Source organism: Sitophilus oryzae, unplaced genomic scaffold, assembly GCF_002938485.1.
Source record: "Sitophilus oryzae breed Bouriz unplaced genomic scaffold, Soryzae_2.0 scaffold_810_pilon_pilon, whole genome shotgun sequence".
NCBI classification, from domain to species: domain Eukaryota; kingdom Metazoa; phylum Arthropoda; class Insecta; order Coleoptera; family Curculionidae; genus Sitophilus; species Sitophilus oryzae.
Window position 1 is genome coordinate 5,577,094 of NW_022147429.1, and position 22,777 is coordinate 5,599,870.

At 31.4% G+C, this 22,777-nt stretch overlaps 2 protein-coding genes across 4 annotated transcripts in view; one reads left to right on the forward strand and one right to left on the reverse strand.

The window, feature by feature from the left end:
* Positions 1–22,777, forward strand: part of LOC115888985 (transmembrane protein 68) — a 55,728-nt gene that overhangs the window by 19,113 nt on the left and 13,838 nt on the right. Inside the window, exon 6 of one of the 3 annotated variants that reach the window (XM_030908885.1) lies at positions 339–900. The exons of 1 other annotated variant lie outside the window; for it this stretch is intronic. In XM_030908885.1, coding sequence (XP_030764745.1) covers positions 339–473 — 135 coding nt within the window. In that variant the 3' untranslated portion in view covers positions 474–900. Of the gene's footprint in view, positions 1–322; positions 901–22,777 lie in introns of those variants that run through there. One more of the 3 variants, XM_030908886.1, reaches the window with a different exon arrangement.
* On the reverse strand, positions 851–22,409 carry LOC115888982 (senecionine N-oxygenase-like). The gene is made up of 7 exons (XM_030908881.1): positions 21,969–22,409; positions 7,541–7,679; positions 6,272–6,425; positions 5,675–5,817; positions 5,518–5,616; positions 3,010–3,228; positions 851–1,500 (listed from the first exon to the last, which is right to left on the reverse strand). The coding sequence occupies exons 1-7, from the start codon at positions 22,154–22,156 to the stop codon at positions 1,186–1,188; spliced, it is 1,257 nt and encodes a 418-aa protein (XP_030764741.1). The 5' UTR covers positions 22,157–22,409; the 3' UTR covers positions 851–1,185.

Sequence of the window (22,777 nt, forward strand, 5' to 3'; positions counted from 1 at the left end):
ATTGTCAAATAATAAACGACAACCTTGCTGAAACCGGCGCAATGTGACCAACATAGCGATAGCGATAATAAAATTCGGTTTAAACTAATTTTTGCAGCTTTAATGTACATAAAATATCTGTTACAATCATTTGCTCTATAAAGTAAAATGAAGAGCTGCTCGGTATATTAAATTATACAACAAATTTAAACATTTTTGCCAAAATTTCATTTAGTTAGGTGACAACATTTAGTATTGACACTTTAGTGTCAATATCGATATGATTGATGACGTGCATCAGAAAATGTTATGCGATTACAATATCTTTCTTTATTTTTACTAGAGCATTTGTTTACAAGGTTTTAAGTTCTCTGCAAGATCTAATAGCAACACATCAAAGGATACCTGGCAATATTTTGTTGTCCATACTGGAAAGGATACCATATTTGAGAAGAAAACTTCATCATGATTCATCAGATAATCACAACGACTAACTACTTCCAGCTTATTAAATAAACTTTACACCGAATTTGGTGCTCATCAAAGGTATTCTCTTTTTTGTTTCAGTATTATATTCAGCCATAATACATAGTAAACTTTATAGATGTATTTTATGTACTTAATTTATGTACATACGTTTTAATTTTTTTTGTACGATATGCCAGTTTTGTTAATTTTTTAATGAAATAATGGATGTTATTCATTATATACTTATATGTACCGTATGATCGAAAAAAACGGCGTCCAGTTGGCTTGGAAACGAACATCGATGACATTCCCCATATAATTTTACATATAAAATGACAGCGATCTTTATTTCATAGCCATCGCTGACGTCGTTGTTTCCATCCTACGGTATTAATTTATGTAATTATTTCAAAGTATATTTCTGACTTTACGAATAAATATATTTGTTTGTACGTTCTAAAAATTTTTATTTTATGAACTATAGGAGATATGGAGAGTAACTATTTTGATAAATAATATTTTATTATATCCATAAGTTATGTATAAAAGCAATAAATATTTATTAAACAAAGTAATATTAATACACCCTTTTACATATATAATATTAATGAATAACAATAATAATTGGATATGTTTTCAATATTATAAACACCTTATTGATTTTCTTCAAAATCAATAAGCAAGTGATTATAATAGTGAAAGTAACCAACCATCAAGTTTAAATTCATCTACTTAAGCCTAATTTAACACCTTCACAAAATTCTGTTCATCTACAATTTTGTACTTATCTTCTCTAAAGTTCAGTAAATCGTCGTATAATCTTTTGACGCTTAGATCTCTGAGCTTTACTAAAACGGGTGCAATAGGGGTAGTTTTGGCATCGGCAGCTAAATCATTGTAGTACGTTTCCTGGTAGGAACCCATCATATGCATTTGCCTCTTTGTATATCCCTTGGATTTGCGGAATTCAATATCTGTTTCGGTGTGTATTTCCATTTCCTTAGTAGGCGGCAGTTGCATTGACTTGTCAAGGTACTTACAGAAGTACCTAGCCTGCAATATTCGTAAAATAGAATTATTGTATTATTGTGTTATAATACTCGAATTATTAATATACGGGAGGTATCTATTTCCAGGAACTACTTCAACTGATTTAGTAAAATGAATAAATGCCAACTTAGATATTTTAAATGTGACAAAAGCGTAAGAGTTGGTCTGGCAATGACGATCACTGGCATTTTATTTTAAAATTATATGGGGAATATAAATAAAAGAAAAAATAATATCTCTAAATTGCTGACCTGGATATGATTTATTTGAATCTTTCAATTGGCTCGATTTTCCTAATTCAGTATTAATTAGCGCTGATCAATATTGTTGCGATGAATATAATCATATTAAATCATTTAAAAAACCAGAGTCGGACTTGAAATTATTTTAAAAATAGTTATTTTTTATACAAGATGATAAAATCGTATTTTATCGTTGACTGAAAAGATTAATTCATGAGCGATGAAATCGCGAGTGAAGTAATTTCGGGAGACGATAATGCAATTTTATCGTCGTGTATAAAACAATATCTCTTTCCATAGCGAGTTACGTTTTAAAAAATATTCAGAAATTATTATTTCAAGGAATTTCTTACGAATAGAAAAAATATTGTGCTGGGTTGGCGTTGGTTTCTATGTAATTTGACAAATAAATAAAGCTGTATCTTTAGTTGTCAGTTTTGAGTCAATATTTTTTAATTCCCTTTCGTGTCGATTGCTGATTGAATTGGGGCCAGAAATGGCTCAAAACGAAATAAGTAAATTACCAACAGATATTCAGGCTGAGGCGACAAACGCCATATCCAAACTTCTTCCATTTAAATCCCGAATAACTTATGAAAAGGAATACAAAAATTTTCAAAATTGGAAGCAATTAAGAACCGTATTAGAAGAAAAACCTATTACCTATTTTTAACCTATCCTCGCTCTTAAAGTATCATTTAATCTACCCTTGCGGTTAAAGTACTATTTTATCTACTATTTTTGATAGATATAAGGCAATTTTAACAGTTGCTATGGAAAAAATAATTAAATAGTGTTGTTGTTAAGGTACCCAAAACAAAAAAAAATATGTGTGGCACATCAGTGTACTCAAGAGATCGAGTTCTTTCAAAACCTGAAATAAAAAAAACGCAGATCCGTATTTAAAAAAATTAGGTTGGCTTCTCTATCTCACAAATTATCAGCTAATTTGAAAATCTAAAAATACTATCAGATAGCCCTAATAAAGTGGCTATGAGAATGTGCAATTAGTTTTTTGATTTTCTAAAAAGTAACGACAGGAAAAAATAAAATTGATTTTCAAAAAAATCCATTTTTCCAAAAAACTTATTAGCAATCCTTGAAATTTTTAAAACTTTTTTGATGGCATCTTGGTTCTTGGTGAACGTCCCAAGGCGTATCTTTGCCCCAATTTATCCATCCTCGTATCTATTACGGTTTCAGAGATACCAATACAGAATTTGTAGCACCCTGCATACATATAAAAGGATAATACTAATATGTAATGTACCTGTAAATCGAACATTTGGAAGGCGCACACATTAAAAGGTATACCAATGAAACACATGGTGGGCCTCTGGATGTGTATCATGTGCTTATATAGAGGTTGAATGTGATTATCGTCAACGGTGATACCGCAAGAATCGTGAAGGAATGGAAAGCTGTACTTGTAACCGGTGCAGAATAATATTTCGTCGAAACAACAACAAGATCCGTCTATAAATTCCACCTGAAAAAAAAGAATTTGTTAACAATTTATTTGATTTTTTCTATGACCGCTATTTGGTCTGAAATGGACTAGAAATATGTTTCACAAAAAAATCGAGGGTAGCCCCCATCAATAGAACTTACTACTCTTTAGTAGGTAATTACTATTAAAACTAGTATCTACTCTTTGCCTCGCCAACAATAATCGGAATCTGCTTTATATGGTTCATCGTAGTAGTAATTAGTAGAGATGAGTAAAACTGCGATTGCGATTTTAATATTTACGGTTTTTATTGTTATTTTAATATTGTACTACATATGTTATGATCTTGAACCTAGAAAATAATATCTTCTCTATAAATAAACAATATCAGAGAGAAGATACAATCGCAGTTTACTACCAAAAGCTTAATTAGGCCACAAAATCTCATTTGCAAATAATCGCAAATCGCAACTATATTAATATTAATATTGGTTAGAAAGGAAAAAGACTCAAAGCATCGGAGTTTCTATACTGTCTAATTTCAAAAATTAGGTCTCTTTGATAAAAATGGACGCCTTCTTTAAATTTAATACTGGTTGCCTAAAAATTGAAACCAGCAGGTAAAAAATATCGCAGTCGCAGTTTACTATCGGAGGTTGCGATTGCGAATTTAGAATCGCCACGATTGAATCGCAGTTCGCGATGTTTTGCTGATCTCTAGTAATTAGTGGACGATCTTATGTTTTACGAAAAGTTTCTGATATATTGGTGTTTAAAAGTAAGCAATTTCTATTTGTCATAAATCTTTATGTCTAGTAGATAACGCCGATCCTCTAGGTACTTTCCAAAAAGTCACCCTATGTATTAATGCAACAAATGGAATTTACAGATTTGTGTAATATCGTTGTTTGAAAGAATTGGTAAGATACGCAACCTAACGGGCGAATTCGTGGTAAGGCTGATTTGATTTCCCCCGTGTTGTACGGTGGAGCCGCCATTTGTTATGCGAATACAACACTTATTTTCTCTAATTCGGCCAGCGAAGGCATATCGAATATGGTGTGGAACTGAAAGCGACAGTGCTGTCATATTAAAGTGTGTAATATCTGTAATACGTTTAATGAAAATATCTTTGGATGAAAAATCTGCGTTTATGCACTGAACATTTATATGTGTTAAACATAGAATAAACAAAACAATAAAAATTCTCTTACAGGTACTGAATATTACGTATGATCGAAAAAAAGTCATTTAGTTGGCTTGGAAATGAGGATTATTGACATTTACCATATTATTTTACATATGAAATATCAGCAATGTTCATTTCGAAGCCAACTCTGACGCCGTTCTTTGATTAATCATATAATATTATTTTAAATTGTTTAATAATAATAATAATCCACCCCGGTATGTAGCGTTTAACGCCTTGGGAGTAGCAAGGTACAGCTTGCCATGCTAGAGCCGTTCGGTATACAAGGAAGGTAATGTGTCTAGCACTACGCTTCAACCGCCTATTATTACCTCAGGATTGTGAATCCCAAGTACTCATTTCAGGCTGAATCGACCTAGGTACCCAAACTATTTTTATTTTATTAAAATCGGCTGATGCAATGCCGGGTGTATGATTCGAACCCACAACCTTGAGATTGGTAGGCGAGAGCTGTACCTCTACGCCACCGGGCACCTGAAAGAAGTTGTTTAATAAAATCCGTATTATTAACGTACTGTACCCAAAATTCGTAAATCTACAGATTAATCCGTAGTTCTGGCAACATTGTCTCTGGCAACCATCCACTCTGTTGACTGAAAGCAGAACTACGGTACAGTATTTTTTATCCGCCGCGCTGTAAACGACTATCAGCGCGTAGTGGCGCAGAGCTAAACTAAATCTCGGACATCCTAACGATAACGCCAGCTACATCTCGGACATATTTTGGGCCACGAAAATGCCGATAAGGTTGCGCAGTTGCGCATCTTCTTATTTCTTCAATCAACGGTAATATTTTTGTGTAAGATATTGCATCTAGCCATTACGTTAAAAAAAGTGGCGTCCAGTTGGCTTGCAAATGACGATCAATATTATTCCCCATATAATTTTATGTACAAAATGACAGCGATCTTCATTTCCAAGCCATCTCTGACGCCGAGCTTTTGTATGATTTGATACTTAACACTTAACATCATATTTTTACATGTTATTGCGAACCTAACAATTATTAACAAGTCAAACATTTTGTGACTTTGGGAAAAGTTACTGAGTATGTTTAATTGTAGTTTAATCTATATATAGATATCTATACTATATCTAGAGTAAACATACTATATTACCTTGTTGAAGTTAAGGATACGTTGTACATCAGGCTTCAGTTGCACGTTTTCTGGATATTGAGTTTTAATAGGGTCAGGAACACGGTGACTAAGTACCACCTGAAATGAAAAAAAAAACAGATAGTCTCCATATCAAATAATTATAGAAAAATATTACATTTTCAGCTACAGTAGATATTTGTAGAGTTATGTCAAGTCCAGAAGGCCCAGCTCCAACAACAAGTACCTTCTTTCCTCTAAACCTTTCGGGATCGCGGAAATTATGACTGTGATCTATGGTACCAGTAAATAACTCTTGTCCTACAATTAAAATTATATCATATTATTTTCCTCCATTTTTTTGGGTTTTATTTTATATTTTTTATTTCTGCGAATTAAAAATTAAAATTATTAGTCTGTCACTGTCATGTATAGTCTTGTTGGACAATAGTCAACTTTGTTAATACAATAGCAACAACTTTGTTGTTTTTTTTGTGTTTCAACTTTGGATCAACTTTTGTTTTGCTAATACTAATAATAATTAGTTATACGACGGTTTATAACTAATACCGTATGATCGAAAAAAACGTTATCCAGTTGGCTTGGAAATAACGATCGATGGTATTTCTCATACAATTTTCTATATAAAACGACAGCGATCTTCATTTCATAGCATTTCAATTTTTTAGTCATACTGTAGAATGTTATAGTGTTTTAGTTTTATTAAATTTTGTAAAAGAAAAATACTTTTAAGTTATAAAATCTTATAACAAACCTGGGAGTTTTGGTACAATGGGATCATTATAGTGACCATTGCATATCATGATCGCATCATAAATGTTATCGTATACCTTTCCTGTTGGTTTTTCGATACACGTAATTTTCCAGGACTCATTTTGTGGTCGAATATCCATTACTATAGTATTAAACTGAAAAATTAAGGCATGTTTAATGGACTAATACACGTATTTTATATTATTAATAATTGTTTTATTAATTACTTTTAACTAATTATTAAATGAGTACCTATTCCGGGTGTGTCTCAAAAGTGGCTCACCCCTATAACTTTTTTATTTTTTTAGTTAAAAAACGAGATTTAGTATGTTAGTATATGACATAAATTGAGATTGATTGACGTATTCAATTGTTTTTGGTCACTTCCCGTTTCACCGGAAATGACTACAACTTATGATTTTTAAATGACACCCCCGGTATATTTTTATTTTATTCGGTTGAAAATGATATTCTGAATAGAATGAACGTACGGTAAAACCGTACGTGACCGAAAAGGTTTTACCGGAAATGACTACAACTTTTGATTTTTAAATGACACCTCCGGTATTTTTTTACTTTATTCTATAGAAAATGACACTCTGAATAGAATGACATATCATATGTCAACTTTTGGCATTTTCGCATATGGTTTATTTGAAATTATAACTTGCGGTTTGTAACGAAAATTTGACTCGAAATACCAAGTGTGTGGTATCAAATTATTCGTAAAAAAATGCTTTTTCCAAATATGCTAATGAGCCACCCTCGTTCCATTTGAAAAAAAATGAGATATGATTAAAAATACGATTTGAGCATTTTCTAACTGGCCAGGACAAGACACTAAAAAATTAGACCATCAAATCTATTTTTCCAAGTCTTCTTGAATGAAAAATTAGTGTTTTTAACATAGCCTTGACACTCTAGATTGAATTTTAAAATACAATTTTTTATTAACCGAGAATGTCAAAAGTAGACATATGATATGTCATTCGATTCAGAATGTCATGTCCCATCGAATAAAGTAAAAAAAATACCGAGGGTGCCATTTTGTAGTCATTTCCGGTAAAACAGGAAACTAATTTATGTCATATACTAACATACCAAATCTAGTTTTTTTATCTGAAAAAATAAAAAAGTTATAGGAGTGAGCCACTTTGGAGAGCACCCGGTATAGCGCAATACCACAGATAACATATAATAGTTAAAATGAAATCATTCATTAACTGAGTTAGATTTGAAAAAAATATTTGATGCTCAGAAGCTGAGTTACCTTGATGTACTTCTTCAATTCAAACCTATCCGCATAGAGATTGAGGAAATCTAGAATTTCTGCTTGACTTAGATAAGATTTTTCTTGGTCCGGAATTGGGAAATCTGGGAATCCCATAACTTCCTTTGGTAAATTGGTTCTAAAACAATAACATGATCTATAAGTCATACATTTTTGCTTAGCTGATTTTGTACGATATGTTTCCAGAGTATTATAATATTTAGTGTAGTATCTAGCAGTGGCGGCTCATGTGTATAAAATTAGGTGAAGAGTTATTTTTTTGAATTGCGGCGCAGGCGAATATTTTTTTGGCGCAATCACCATTTTGCCAACATTTTTTAAATTAATATTCGAAAATTTTTTGGTGCATTCACCATTTTGCCAACATTTTTTTTTTGTTATTATTAATACACTAATACCACCTAATACCTACCATATTTCCCTTTTAGTTTGGGCTAAAACGCATTAAGTAAAAAGAGATACAACCAGTTTTCGATAAACACATTGTTTTGCATTCCAGTGAAAATATAATTAAATTTAAATTAAATATAATAAAACATTATATACAGTGTCCACCATAAAGTTGTTGGATCCATATGGGACGTTTTTTTATATTAGAGTTTTAAAAAATCTTTTTGTGGCAATCACTTCTGCTTTGAGAACAACTTAAAATGCACCAAGTCAAAGTTAAAAGCTAACATCTGGGAGCTGTCAAATACAAAATATTTAAAAGGAATTTTTAAAAATTGGTTAAATTATTATTATTTTAAAAAAGGTGCCTAACAAAATTATGTTTCAACTTTGACTTGGTGCATTTTAAGTTGTTTTTAAAGCAGAATTGATTGTCACAAAAAGTTTTTTTTAAACTTTAATACCAAAACAAAACCGTCCATATGGATCCAACTTTATGGCGGACACTGTAATTATTGAATGGCATTGAATCATTTATGTGATTAGCAATGCACTCAATTATTTCGTTCGAATGCTTTTCGAATCTCCACCAAAAACGTTTTTAATTTTTTCATAATGTTAATAACTTATTAAATATAATGTTTAAACACAGATTATACAGATCTTGGTGGTTCCAATTTTCGGAATCGGGCACTAGTTAGGTTACTAGTTTGCGCACAAAGCACGCCCACTTATGGCCTCTAAAATTGTGCACAGCGCCTGACCGGCACAGTTAAGGCACAGTTAAGAGAGATAACGGAAAACCGAATAGCGTCATGCAGTATTTACGCGTACCTTATCATGGTTACGATATGCGCGAGTCAATTTTTAACGCAACACCCGCTAATAACGTTACCGCCTGATGTAATTTGCGGATCAATTACACCAAGCGCTATTTCTAAATAACTTTTAAAAATTGCTTAAATGGGCATGTGCGGGGGTATTTGACCACCGGGGTCGGCCGGCGCGCGGCGAGATCTTTTATTTTAGGTTATGTTTGAATTGTTTTGAATTATTACTTTAGTTTTATTAGGTAATTTGATATTTAAGTAGCTGGGATTAGTTTTAATTAAATAAATATGGCCCAAAATATGGATTCCATCTCTTCCAATATTAAAGAACCTATAAAGAGGCTTAGCTTTACAGCAGATTACGACTTAGCCCTTCTAAGAGAATTTGTTGCTTGTTGCCCTAAACCCACTGGCAGAAGTTGAACAATAAAGCACTGGAAATAAGCACTTTAGCCCTTTAGTTTTAAAATACCTAGTAAACAAAACAATTTCAAAGTTTTAAATTCAAAATTAGGTTAAGTTTAAATAGCGGACGCGACGCGAACAGAATTCTTTCCGATCCGATAACTATAAATGAATGAAGAGAGTTAATACATGGTTAATACCACCTCACGTAAAGGAAATAACACCTGGCCTTATTAACTTCCATGCACGCTATTCGGTTTAGCGATATCTCTCTATTACGCTGTTTATTGTTATTTTACGCGAGTTTATTTTTGCGCACAGGAAATTTTACTCGTTTGCACATCGTCATAAAAAAAAATTTGTACCACGAATTAGGGACAAGATTTGTATCTGTATACTTATAGGATACCTAATCTGTGGTTTAAATAACTCCTTAAAATTTCCTCTGTTCACTGAGTCAATCCTTTCATCATGCCCACGAAAAGGCAACTCTTGCTTGCTTACATATAAGACTGCTTGAATAACTACCCGTAAACAAAGTCTATTTAAACGAACATTATCATTAAAATAGCTTATAGAATCTAGCGTTTTAGTGTGCCCCTTCACCTACTGAACCTGACGAGCCGCCACTGGTATCTAGTGTACTTAAATACCGTATGATAAAAAAAAATGGCGCCCAGTTGGCTTTGAAATGACGATCAATGGCATTTCCCATATAATTTTAAAAAACATATTATATGTTCCTTTTTTGCATCTCATTTGCATTATTATTTCCTTTTATTTGTAAAGTCGTCGATATACAGAGTGAGTCTTAAATAAGTGCAAATATCAAGAAAGAAAATCCAGAAATGATCCAGTGGTTGTCAAAATATAAGCAAAAAATTTTTTTTTTGAAATTTATATAATATATATATATATATATATATATATATATATATATATATATATATATATATATATATATATATATATATATATATATATATATATATATATATATATATATATATATATATATAATATATATATATACTTATATATATATATATAAGTAAAATAACTTGGTTATTTTGGACTTATTTGAAAAACGGTAAAGATAAAATATGTTTCTTTTATCGAGATCTACCAGCTCTGAAAATATTTGCACTAATTTAAGACTCATCCTGTATATATCGTTAAAATCGTTCAAATTAAAAATTATTATTGTTTTATTTCTTAAAAATAATAGTAGAAATCTTTTGTGACTTATTCTTATTTGTATCATAGAAGTGAATTAAACTAAAAATCTTAAGAAAACTAAATGGAACGAAATATTTTATATCTACATATTTAGTTAATTTTTAAATAATTTATAGTCGTTGCTGTAGATATGTTTGTTTTTCGTCGAAAGGCGACTAACAATTATTTATGAAACTAGTAGTTAACAGGGGATTGCGAAAGACATTTATGAAGAATAAAGTTGCAAAATATCCAAATTGCTAAGATTAAATGTGTTAAAATTGGCATTTAGCAACAATGTTGTTCTAGTTTACAAACAAAATAATTTGCTTTGCGTTTACAGAATAACATTATAATAATCTGATAAATTCTTCGAAATGTTAAAGAATTGCAAAAATATGATATTTATAGATTTCGGGTAAACAGTAATATACAGTATGTCCCCGGATTGTTTTTACAAGAGGAAAAACGTTTTTATTATTAACATTTGGGAAAAATCCCGCTCCCGAAAAAAAAACTAATCCCGTTTATACTTTCCCAAATTTCCAAACCCTTTTAGGGAAAAATTAATATGAAAATAGAGTGGAGTTCCAAAAATCAAAACGCGTTTCTGTGGTAATATCATTTTAAGGTTTTCATTGTTTGATAGATGGTTATTTTGGTTATATTATTAATTTTGATTAACGTCATATTTTTGCTGTTTTAATATATTAAAGAAGCACAAAGTTTATTTACTTAGTCGAATGCTACGAAAAAGGTGATTTTAAAGTTTGTGCTTTTTAACATTTTAAAACAGCAGTAACATGTTAATCCAAGCGCGGTTTTAGGGGAGGCGTAATTTTGGGGACAATTACACCCCTTAGACCGATCAAACTTGGACTGATGGATACTCGACTAGTTTTCAAACTAGCCAGCTATTTTGCAAAAAGCACTGTTATTTTGTGGGTTATGTGTTAGTTGCGGTGTTGGTTGTTCTGTTTGTTTGCAAAATAGCTGGCTAATTCGAAAACTAGCCAAGTATCCATTTTAGCTGTAACATATGGTGCGTCTCAAAAGTGGCTCACCCATATAACTTTTTTATTTTTTCAGTTAAAAAAACGAGATTTGGTATGTTAGTATATGACATAAATTAGGATTGATTGACGTATTCAATTGTTTTCGGTCACTTCCCGTTTCGCCGGAAATGACACTTTATAACTTTTAATTTTTAAATGGCACCCTCGTTATTTTTTTACTTTTATTCGAGAGAAAATAACACTCTGAATAAAATGACATGTCATATGTCAACTTTTGACATTTTCGCTTATGGTTTATTTGAAATTATAACTTGCGGTTCGTAACGAAAATTTGACTCGAAATACCAAGTGTGTGGTATCAAATAACACTCTGATGAGCCGCTCATTAGCGTTTTGAAAAGCATTAGCAATTTTTTTTAGCATTAGCAATTTGAAAAAGTTGCGATATGATGAAAAATACGATTTGGGCATTTTTTAATCGGCCAGGACAAGACACTAAAAACATTAGATGATCAAATCTATTTTTCCAACGCTCCTTGATTAAGAATTAGTGTTTTTAACATAGCCGTGACACTCTAGATTGAAATTTAAAATACAATTTTTTATTAAGCGAGAATGTCAAAAGTTGACATCTGATACGTCATTCTATTCAGAATATCATTTTCAACCGAATAAAATAAAAATATACCGGGGGTGCCATTTAAAAATCATAAGTTGTAGTCATTTCCGGTGAAACGGGAAGTGACCAAAAACAATTCAATGCGTCAATCAATCCCAATTTTTGTCATATACTAACATACCAAATCTCGTTTTTTTATCTGAAAAAATAAAAAGTTATAAGGGTGAGCCACTTTTGAGACATATATATTATATTAATAGAGTATAATATTTCCCGTATATAATTGTCCCGTTCTCAGAACAGCGACACGTTAAAAGGACCAATGAGATTTGTACAAAATTCAAACAGCTGTCAATTTTGAATTTTGTGCGTATCTCATTGGTTTTTTTGACGTGTCGCTCGACAATACGAAGATTTGAGAACGGGACTTTAGAATAAATAACGAATTTTTAGAACTAATAAATAATATTCAAAATCGGTGTACCCATCTGAAAAGGTCATTTTTTGCGCTCGAAAGAGAACTGTGTGTTCGACACAACGCTTCCTATGTGTCCGACCACATAGAGCGTCACGTAAACGTCTATCCGTTTCGACAACACTCCTCGCATCTGCTGGTTTAGATGTTTAGTGATCGTCGTGAGGCAAATGAGAAAACTCATTTGCCTCAGCAGTCGACGGGTCCCAATCTTAGATTAGGAAAGTCCCAATAACCAACTGCTTTCTACATATACATCGCAAGCTACCCGGATGAACCTCGGCATAATAGAATAGGATAGAATTTTCCGAAGTTCGGTTATGAGCTCTCATCCCTCCTAAAACACCGACAATCTTAATTGTAATTCAGGATATAGCATGTGCCCCTCGACAATCAGCTCGATATTTCTAGTCATTAAACTGACTGCGGTGCACAAAAGCTGGTATTTATTACACCAACATGACATGCCAGTAAGAATTCCAGTCTCAAATTTAAAGCCAGAAAGTTTATGAAAAGCAAATGTAAAAAAATCATCTGTTATTGATATTATTATTTTTATATTAATGGTTTATTCATAATAGAAATATAAAGTTGATAGAGATTTTTTTAAAACCACCTTTGCGTTAATCAATATTACCCATCTATCGAAAAATGGAAACGAAATGATATTACCATAGAAACAAGTTTTGATAATTGGATGGATAATTGGAACTTCATTTTTCTCTAAAACGGTCCCAGTTGATAATAGTACGAGAGCTATAGCAACGTCGGAAAAACAAGTATTTTAAGACGTCTGGCTCTTTGATATATCTTTTACTATGCTCTCTAGAACAGAATGCGGCCCGTCTGGCTGCCGGTAAACGTTGCGTTCCCTACTGCCCATTGAAAGAAGATCCTATATTTTTATTAGTTCTTTAAATTCTAGTATTGAATATAAATCGAACATGTCTCCATAGCGCAGTGCGTAGAGTTTCCGACCACGAACCGAAGATAAAGAGTTCGAATCCGGGTCAGATGAAAGACTTTTTTTTTTCGTTTATATTCTGATAGTAAAGTATTAAATATTTGTTTTTGAATCACCATAATTATTTTTTAATACTTTACTATCAGAATATAAACGAAAATAAAATAAAAAAGTCTTTGACCTGACCCGGATTCGAACTCTCAATCTTCGGTTCGTGGTCGGAAACTCTACGCACTGCGCTATGGAGACATGTTCGATTTATATTCAGTACTAGAAGTTATAGGACTAAATTAATACAAAATATAGGATCTTCTTTCGATGCGCAGTAGTGAACGCAACGGGTATCGGCAGCCAGACGTATGGCCGTATGCTGTTCCAGAGAGCTATGGAGTGTAGAGGTACTACACTCCATACAGAGAGCATAGTAAAATATATATCAAAGAGCCAGGGGTGGAACTCTGTAACGAAATAGCGATCGGTAGCGACGAAAAATACTGTCACTTGCCATTTAGTTTGTACGGCCAAGGTCAGTATTCTTCATCGCTACCGATCGCTATTTCGTTACAGAGTTCCACTCCAGACGTTTTAAAATACTTTCTCAAAAACGTTGACTCTTAGACCACAGAATAGATACAATGCATTTTTCCATAGGCCCCTTTACACAAGTATAATATTAATACCTTACTACTGACGTCTTATCCATTTCAATTTCCTTACCTAATTTTAATAAAATAGCATATTATCTAATAAATCAAGTTAGGATGCAAATATCTTGGTGTAGCAAAACCCGCAATATGCATCATACTGCAACAAAACCCGCAATATGTATCATACTGCCACAAAACCCGCGTTGTCCGAATTATTTTTGTGATTTTTCTCTTAAAAAATTAAATATTTTTATTTCTAAAAAAACGAGATACAAAACAATGACTCAACTCAATGAACACGTTTTTTTGTACAATAACGCTTTAAACATTTGAATCAATTGGCATGATTTTTCGTATTATTTTTACACATTATTTATTTTGTCACTACTAAATCTCACTTTTTTCAAATAAATACTGTTAAAAAACTAAATACGCTCCTGTCACGATTCACACGTATCTGAGTTCGACCCTGGTTCGTTTAAAGCCGTCAACTAATGATCAGCTGTGCGGCGCGCAGGAGGATGAAATCTGTGCGCGAGGGACGGAATTCTTATAAAGCCCCGTTCTCAGAACTGCGTCGTGTCGACAGCGACACTGATTGACACTTCAAACGACCAATGGGAGCTGTACTAAATTTAAAATTGACAGCTGTTTGAATTTTGTACAAATCTGATTGGTTCTTTTGTCGTGTCGCTGGCGACAGTCGCAGTTCTGAGAACGGGGCTTAAGCCAACAAAATTCAAACAGCTGTCAATTTTAAATTTAGTACAGCTCCCATTGGTTGTTTGAAATGTCAAACTGTGTCGCCCGCGACACGACGTTGTTCTGAGAACGGGAAGCCCCGTTCTCAGAACTGCGACTGTCGCCAGCGACACGACAAAAGAACCAATCAGATTTGTACAAAATTCAAACAGCTGTCAATTTTAAATTTAGTACAGCTCCCATTGGTTGTTTGAAATGTCAAACTGTGTCGCCCGCGACACGACGTTGTTCTGAGAACGGGGCTTTACAACACACTTGAAAGGCACCGACGTTCAGTGAAATTTCTGATTTGTATCTGTTCTGTGCTTAGACTATAAGTACCTATATGATCGAAAGAAAAACGGCGCCCAGTTGGCTTGGAAATAACGATCGATGACACTCTATATATAATTTTACATATACAATGACAGCGATCTTCATTTGTATAAACCTATGGTATATAAACAGAATGCATTTTTCTCAAAAAATTAATAATAAAATAGTTTTTCTTCTTGAAAAGATAAACCGGGGACACACTGTATTTAATTAGTTTTATTTTTTAAATTTATGAACTTTTTATTAGTTAAATCTTTGCTCATTTAAGTATTGCAAAATATCCAAATTACTAAGGTCAAGCATTATGTATATTCAATTGGGGTTAGCAACTATTTTGTTTCTAATGTAGCTTAACGATATCTTGGTCATATGTTTAAAAATTATCTAATGTATTACTCTATACTACTATTTACATACTCGTAGTTTGTATTCAACAAGAAGACAAGTGATTTTAATTGTCTTTTTACAAACATTCACGTGTAAAAGAGAACTTGAAACAACACAATTTGAAACGCCTACTAACTGTATACGGAAAGTTTCAAGAAATAAATGTAATTCAAATTTCTATAATACCAACGGTAATACCCTTGTATATATATTTTTAAAGTAGATCAACCTAAGACGTTTATGGACTAAGACTACTAGATGGCAGGACCGGTTTTCCTACAGAAAAATATTTTTTGTTACTCTGAATTTTGAAGCTACCAATAAAAACAGAGAAAATAAAAATCGATAATTTTCGGACTGTGCCAATTGGTTACTAATCGATCAGATACTTTTTATCTATTAGATATGCTATAAAAGCTGGTAATTATACAATTCGACCATTGTAAATACCCGACAAATTCCGCAAAGCCGACGAGGCCGATGCTTTTCACTGATAAGAAAAAAATGTTTGTTTAGATAATTTTCGAGATATTTTTTCTTTCTGAATGCACATTTTTAAAGTATTTTATATTCTTTGTCCGCTTGATCTATTATACTGGTGGCACGTATCGAAGTTCTGTTTCTTCTAGTTTTAAAAAATGTTCTTATTTCTTTGTAGTTGTATTGGTTGTAGTGTAAAATTAGATTAATTTTATTAAGTTTAATTATAATGTGTGTAGAATACCAGAAATAGTTTAGTAGTGTTTTTATAGTTTATTTATTTTGTAGTTGTGGTGAAGGGATAATTTGGTTATTTTTCCTTTTTGTTTGGTTAATTAGTAAGTTTATAATTTTTTCAGTGTAAAATACAAGAAGTAGTTGTGTAGTGTTTTATAAGAGATTATAGGTATTCGTTTATTTTGTAGATGAGTAGTAGGTGAAGGTATTTGGGTATTTTTTCTTTTTGTTTTTCTTCTAATTGTAGTAATTCTATTAAGTATTGTGATAGATACGCTATATATTCCTTCAACTTCGTTGAAAAGTACGTTATCATATAATTTTGGTTTTCTGGTAGTAGAATATACGAAAAAAAATCTGATCAAATTTATTTTAAATTAAATTAATCGAGTCTTATTAATCACATTAATCTAGTCAAATAAATATAACTAGTTGAAGCCTGGCGCATCCGCCACGACATGACATCAGGAAAAATATTTTTAATTTTTTTAATTAAATGAAAAACAAAAAATCCGGCGACGACAGTTTTTAGAAGGGCCAATTAGCTATCTTTTAGTAAAATAAGCAACTTTCTAGAGCAAGTCGTTACTTCAGTAGAAACGACACAGATAAACATTAGCATTTTATATATGTAGATAGTTAGTTTCTAAATACTATACAGAATGAGTTTCCTACCATGTTCTCTATGGGTATCTCGGAAACTACTGGAGATAGAGAGTCGGTTAAATGGGGAAAGAATTGCAGTTTTGTGAGGTCATAAATATGCGCCTTTCGGATTTTTCGGAGAAGTTCAAGGCTTACTAGATATTTCGAAAAACACAAATTTTGGCTATTTTAAAACTTGTCTCTAATTCCATTATAATCTACCGTATGATCGAATAAAAACGGAGTCAACGATGGCTATGAAATGAAGATCGTTGTCATTCTATATGTAAAATTATATGGGAAATATCATCGATCGTTATTTCATAGCCAACGCTGATGCCGTTTTTATTCGATCATATGGTATTTTAGACAAAAAGTTTTCAGATAAAAGTTGTAGATAATCACATACCTAATGAGTTTGTGTTTTCTATTTTTTTTTCTAAAGCCAACACAACATTATGTTTCTTGTTAAATGGAAATCCTAGTTGACCATGACTTCATAAAAAGCGCCATTCTTCAAGCTTTTCAGCGATATAGGTATAATATGTTTTCTTTCGAACAATTACAAGTTATAGCCAATTCTTTTCTTTCTTGGCTAATTCCCATACCAATAATACCATGCCAATTAGTTGGCATCAAAAATGTAAAATGTTTTATGTTTTCAAAAAAAAAATATTGTAAAATTCGTAAGCACTCAATTTAGAATAAAATAATCTAAGAATGAAATGATTCTTTTATAAACCTGCATTAAATCAAATTAAAATAGATATGTAACTTTTTTTTAAATATTAATTAACAACAATTAGCATTATCATAAATTATAAATAATGTACCAACATCGAAATAATAATTTCTTTGTTAATACGGTTTAGAATTCTTAAAATTGCAGGCAAAAATAATCCACAATTTACAATAAAATAAAAGTTTCGTTTAAATTTCTTAATCAGCTGATCATTATTAAAGTTCGCAGAAACCCGGGGCTATATTATTACATTACTCTGAGGAAAATAACGAAAATAATCGATATTTTTGACTCCGCCCCGAAAGGTTCACGATTTGTCCTCCAGTTGGCAGCACATTTTGTCTAGTCGGTTGAACAACTTTAAGAATATATAGACAAGGGTAATACTTTAATTTTCATTATAATATAGAGACAAAAAATATAGTTTGTTCAGAGAAAAAAATCGGAAATATGTTGTTTATAAATGTACAGGGTTGTTCACCACATACGACACGGAGTATTGTAGCTAAACGATTAGATTTTTACAAATTGTAAGTTTTGGGTTCGTTGAAGGACTATTAGAGCTACAATTTAAAAATATTTTTACAAGATACAGATTGTCCCAACTAAGTAAAAAACATTATAGTTGTATTTTTTTAAATGGTACGCCCTGTATATTATTCTATTTTTAGATTCTACGATTAAAATAAAGGTAAATTTTATTAAGGTTTATTATTGTGACGTCGTTCATGTCGGCGGAAAGTAATGCCTAGCCTTAAGCATTCTGCCGGAGCACCTGTGGGTCACCTTGTATAGGTACAAATACATATTATTAATAATAATAACCGTGAATAATAAATAGATCTGAAATCAGTGACTAGTAATGAAATCTACTTGGTTTCAAATTAGATTATTTAAGGTAAAGTGGATCACAGTTATTGTAGATGTTAAGTTTTAAATAGTTGATAACTATTTGGCCATTTTATTAGTTAATAGTTTAAACAAGTGTGCGATTAGACATGTCTATTTGTTCAAGTCCTAAGTGAAATACATAATAATATAATTTGGGTTATTCCATTAAAATATTGAATACCTACTTATATTGGGTACAACTAAAAATTAATTTTTAAACATTTTTACATTAATATATGCATATTTTATGAAACAAAATTAAATTCAAGATATAATAATTCATAAACAAATGGTATATAATTCTTGTGTTTATATTTTATATATTTTTTTCAAAATACTTTAAAATGTTAATAAAATTATATCGCTAGATACTTGCAAATACAGTTTGATTTATTATATTGTTTATTACACCATTGAAAATGTTTTTATTAGGTAAACACTTTGCCCCTTCTTTGACGTAAAACATTTTCGAAATTTGGAAAACCTTTAATAGGTTTTAATTTTATTTTCTGCAACTTATAGATTTTCGTATCATTTTCTTAGTTGTATTTTAGTGTTGAATTATAACTACAGTATCTATACCGGGTGCTTCCCAAAGTGCTTTTTATTTTTTCAGATAAAAAATCGAGATTTGGTATGTTATTATATGACATGAATTAGGATTGATTGACGTATTCAATTGTTTTCCGTCACTTCCTGTTCTACCGGAAACGACTACAACTTTTGACTTTTAAATGGCTTCCTCGGTATTTTGTTCCTTAATTTAATAGAAAATGACACTCTAAATAGAATGACATCATATGTCAACTTTTGACATTTTTGAATACGGTTTATTTGAAATTGCGATATGCGATTCATGCGTTCCATTTGAAAAAATTGAGATTTGATTAAAAATACGATTTGGGCGTCTTTTAACCAGCCAGGACCAGACACGAAAATTCATTAGACCATCAAATCTATTTTTCCAAGTTTTCTTGGTTAAAAATGAGTGTTTTTAACACAGCCCTCCAGTTTTTAACACATTCGATTTTTTAAGCGAAAATGTCAAAAGTTGACATATATATCATTCTATTCAGAGCAGTGATTTTTAACCTGTGGGGCGCGCCCCCTAGGGGGGCGCGTTGTTGTTGCAAGGGAGACATGCAGCTGTTTCCAAAATATCATTTTCGAATACAAACCAAAAAATTAGAGGTATTTTTGTAAAATTTGTTTTATTACATTTAAAATTATTATTTCTTATAATAAATAATTATTTTTTTATGTATATTTTTACATAATATTGTATATTATTTTGTAGCCCATTAAATACATTATAATATCAGTTGAGTATTTATGAAATTAGATTGTTAGAAAAATTAAGGGGACGCAACAAATTCTTTTTTTTTCTAAGGGGGCGCAGGTACAAAAAGGTTGGAAACCACTGATTCAGACTATCATTTTCTATCGAATGAAGTAAAAAAATACCGAGGGTGCTATTTAAAAATCAAAAGTTGTAGTCATTTCCGGTGAAACAGGAAGTGACCGAAAACAATTGAATACGCCAATCCATCCTAATTTATGTCATATATTATCAAACCAAATTTCATTTTTTATCTGAAAAAATAAACAAGTTAGAGGGGTGAGCCACTTTTGAGACGCACCCGGTATATAATAATACCGACATATTAAACTATTTTTGATAGAAAAGTAATGGGTTTTAAGATAAATTTTGCATTATTCAACTTATTTTATTTTCCGCAATCTGTATTTTATTTTAAATTTGAAATTTTATTATATTTCTTCACTGTTATTCTCATTTAAGTTATTTACATATCTTTCTACAGGCCATCGTCAGTATATATTATTGTAATAAGTTCAGTCAGTATTATAAGTTTATTTTATGCATTTCAAAATTTTAAATATCTACTACTTTTGAATCTACGACTTTTGAATTTTTTTAAACAGGTAGGTTTTTATAAATATGTTTTATATCACCTGATAGATTGAAAATAAAATAAATAAAAAGTGTTTATATTATATTTATTTTGGAAATCAATCAATTTATGAAGTTACATTCAAAATTCAGAGAATCTGTTAGAGCTGCTAGATACTTTTATTTTCTGATGCAATCATCCTGAATATTTTCTTTACACCTTTCTTGAAAATATGTAAATATTCAACCCTTCTAAATAATAGTACCGTATGATCGAATAAAAACGGCGTCAGCGATGGCTATGAAATGACGATCGATGACATTTCCTATAGAATTTTACATATAAAATGACAGCGATCTTCATTTCACAGCCATCACTGACGCCGCGCCGTTTTTATTCGATCATACGGTATATTGTTTTATTAGGAGTAAAAATGACATTTTTCGTTGCGATGCTGTACGTTTGACATACAGCCGAGGCATAAAAAAATCATGTTTACACCGAATAGAACATGCTATTTTTCAAACGCCACAAATAATTGTTTAAACAATTTCAAACGTTCCAAATAATATAAAAAGATTTAAAAGTAATACCTTGTATGTATGTAATTATATATCGAGAAACTATGGTTACGGGGCTCGCTGAATTTGACGCTTTATGTCAGTTTAATCATATATTTTCGTACTTTTGTGCTTAGGCATAAAAGTGCTTTACTTTTATGCCTAGGCGTTATAATGAGACTTTTTTATTTTGTCATTCACTTCACAAAAGTGAATACTTTTGTGACGTTAGAAAAAAAGAGTTTATATTATGTTTATTTTGTAATTCACATAAGATGCATTCAAAATTCAGAGAAGCTGTTACAGCTGCATTTTTTTTTCTGATGCAATCATCCTGAATATTTTCTTTATACTTTTCTTGAATATATGTGAATAGTCAACCCTTCGAAATAAAAAGAGTTTATATTATGTTTATTTTAGAAATCAATTAAGGTGCATTCAAAATTCAGAGAAGCTGATACAGCTGCAATTTTTTTTCTGATGCAATTACCCTAAATATTTTCCTTAGACTTTTCTTGAAAATATACAAATATTCAACCCCTCTAAATAAAAAGTGTTTATGTTATGTTTATTTTAGAAATTAATTAAGGGACATTTAGAGAATCTTACAGCTGCTACTTTTATTTTCTGATGCAACCATCCTTAATATTTTCTTTATACTTTTCTTGAAAGTAATGCGAATATTCAACCTTTCTAAATATATCCACTGCACGGCGAATAATTTTTATTGCAACAATACTCAACGTATTTTAAGATAAGAATTGCATTTTTAGGCGGTCCTTGTTTATATACTTTAAATACTTAATGAAAGTTATTTTAATAAAAATATTCAAATTCTCTAAAATCTGATTTCCTGATATCCGAAAATTTTATCCAAAAATTTGGTAACAATTCATTATGTAAAACAGTACCTTAAACCTTTGTACATGGCAGAATAAACTGGATAACCGTATCTGTCCTTTCCAACATCTTCGGTATAGACCCATGTACCACCAAGTTCCGGTCTCATTTCGAACACGTCCAGGTCAAATCCAGACTGGGACACATGTCTGGCAGATGCCAGACCTGCTGCACCGGCTCCAATAATTGCAACACGCATTTTTTCAAATAAAAGTCCAATTTTAAAAATAAGATTTGAGAAAAAATTTACGGATATAGAAAGAAGTAAAATCGAGAGTGGTCACACGCGCGAGTGGAAAACGAACTCAGCTGAATGAAAGTCTGCGAACGAATGAGAGTAAACTCGTAGTAAAGTGTTTTAAATGTCCTTTGATTCGTAGTGTTTACACAGTGGCGGACTAATTACTCATTGATAAAAATGGTCTGTCTGGAGAACTGTTTCACGTTATAGTATCATGAAAATATAAGGAATTTAATTACATACTTCTGTTTTGTTTTGATTGAGATATTTTGCGGATAGAGCTACTGTATATTCTTTATCAAAATTTTCATTGCAAAATGCGTTCTTGTATACAGGGTGTAAATGAATAAGAGCCAAGAAAATAAGGAGGTTATTCCCTTTTAAAAAGTAGGTATAAAAATATGTTTTTTTTTCTTATAAAAAAATAAACATTTTAAAATTGGCGTTTCGCTATGAAACTAATTGCTTGTACAGGGTGCCCCATTTTGGTTGAAATCATACGGTATATCCGTTATTAGTGAAGATAGAAGGGTGCGGTTTGCACAACCCTGTCCCATTATTTTTGTCAAGCTGAGCTAC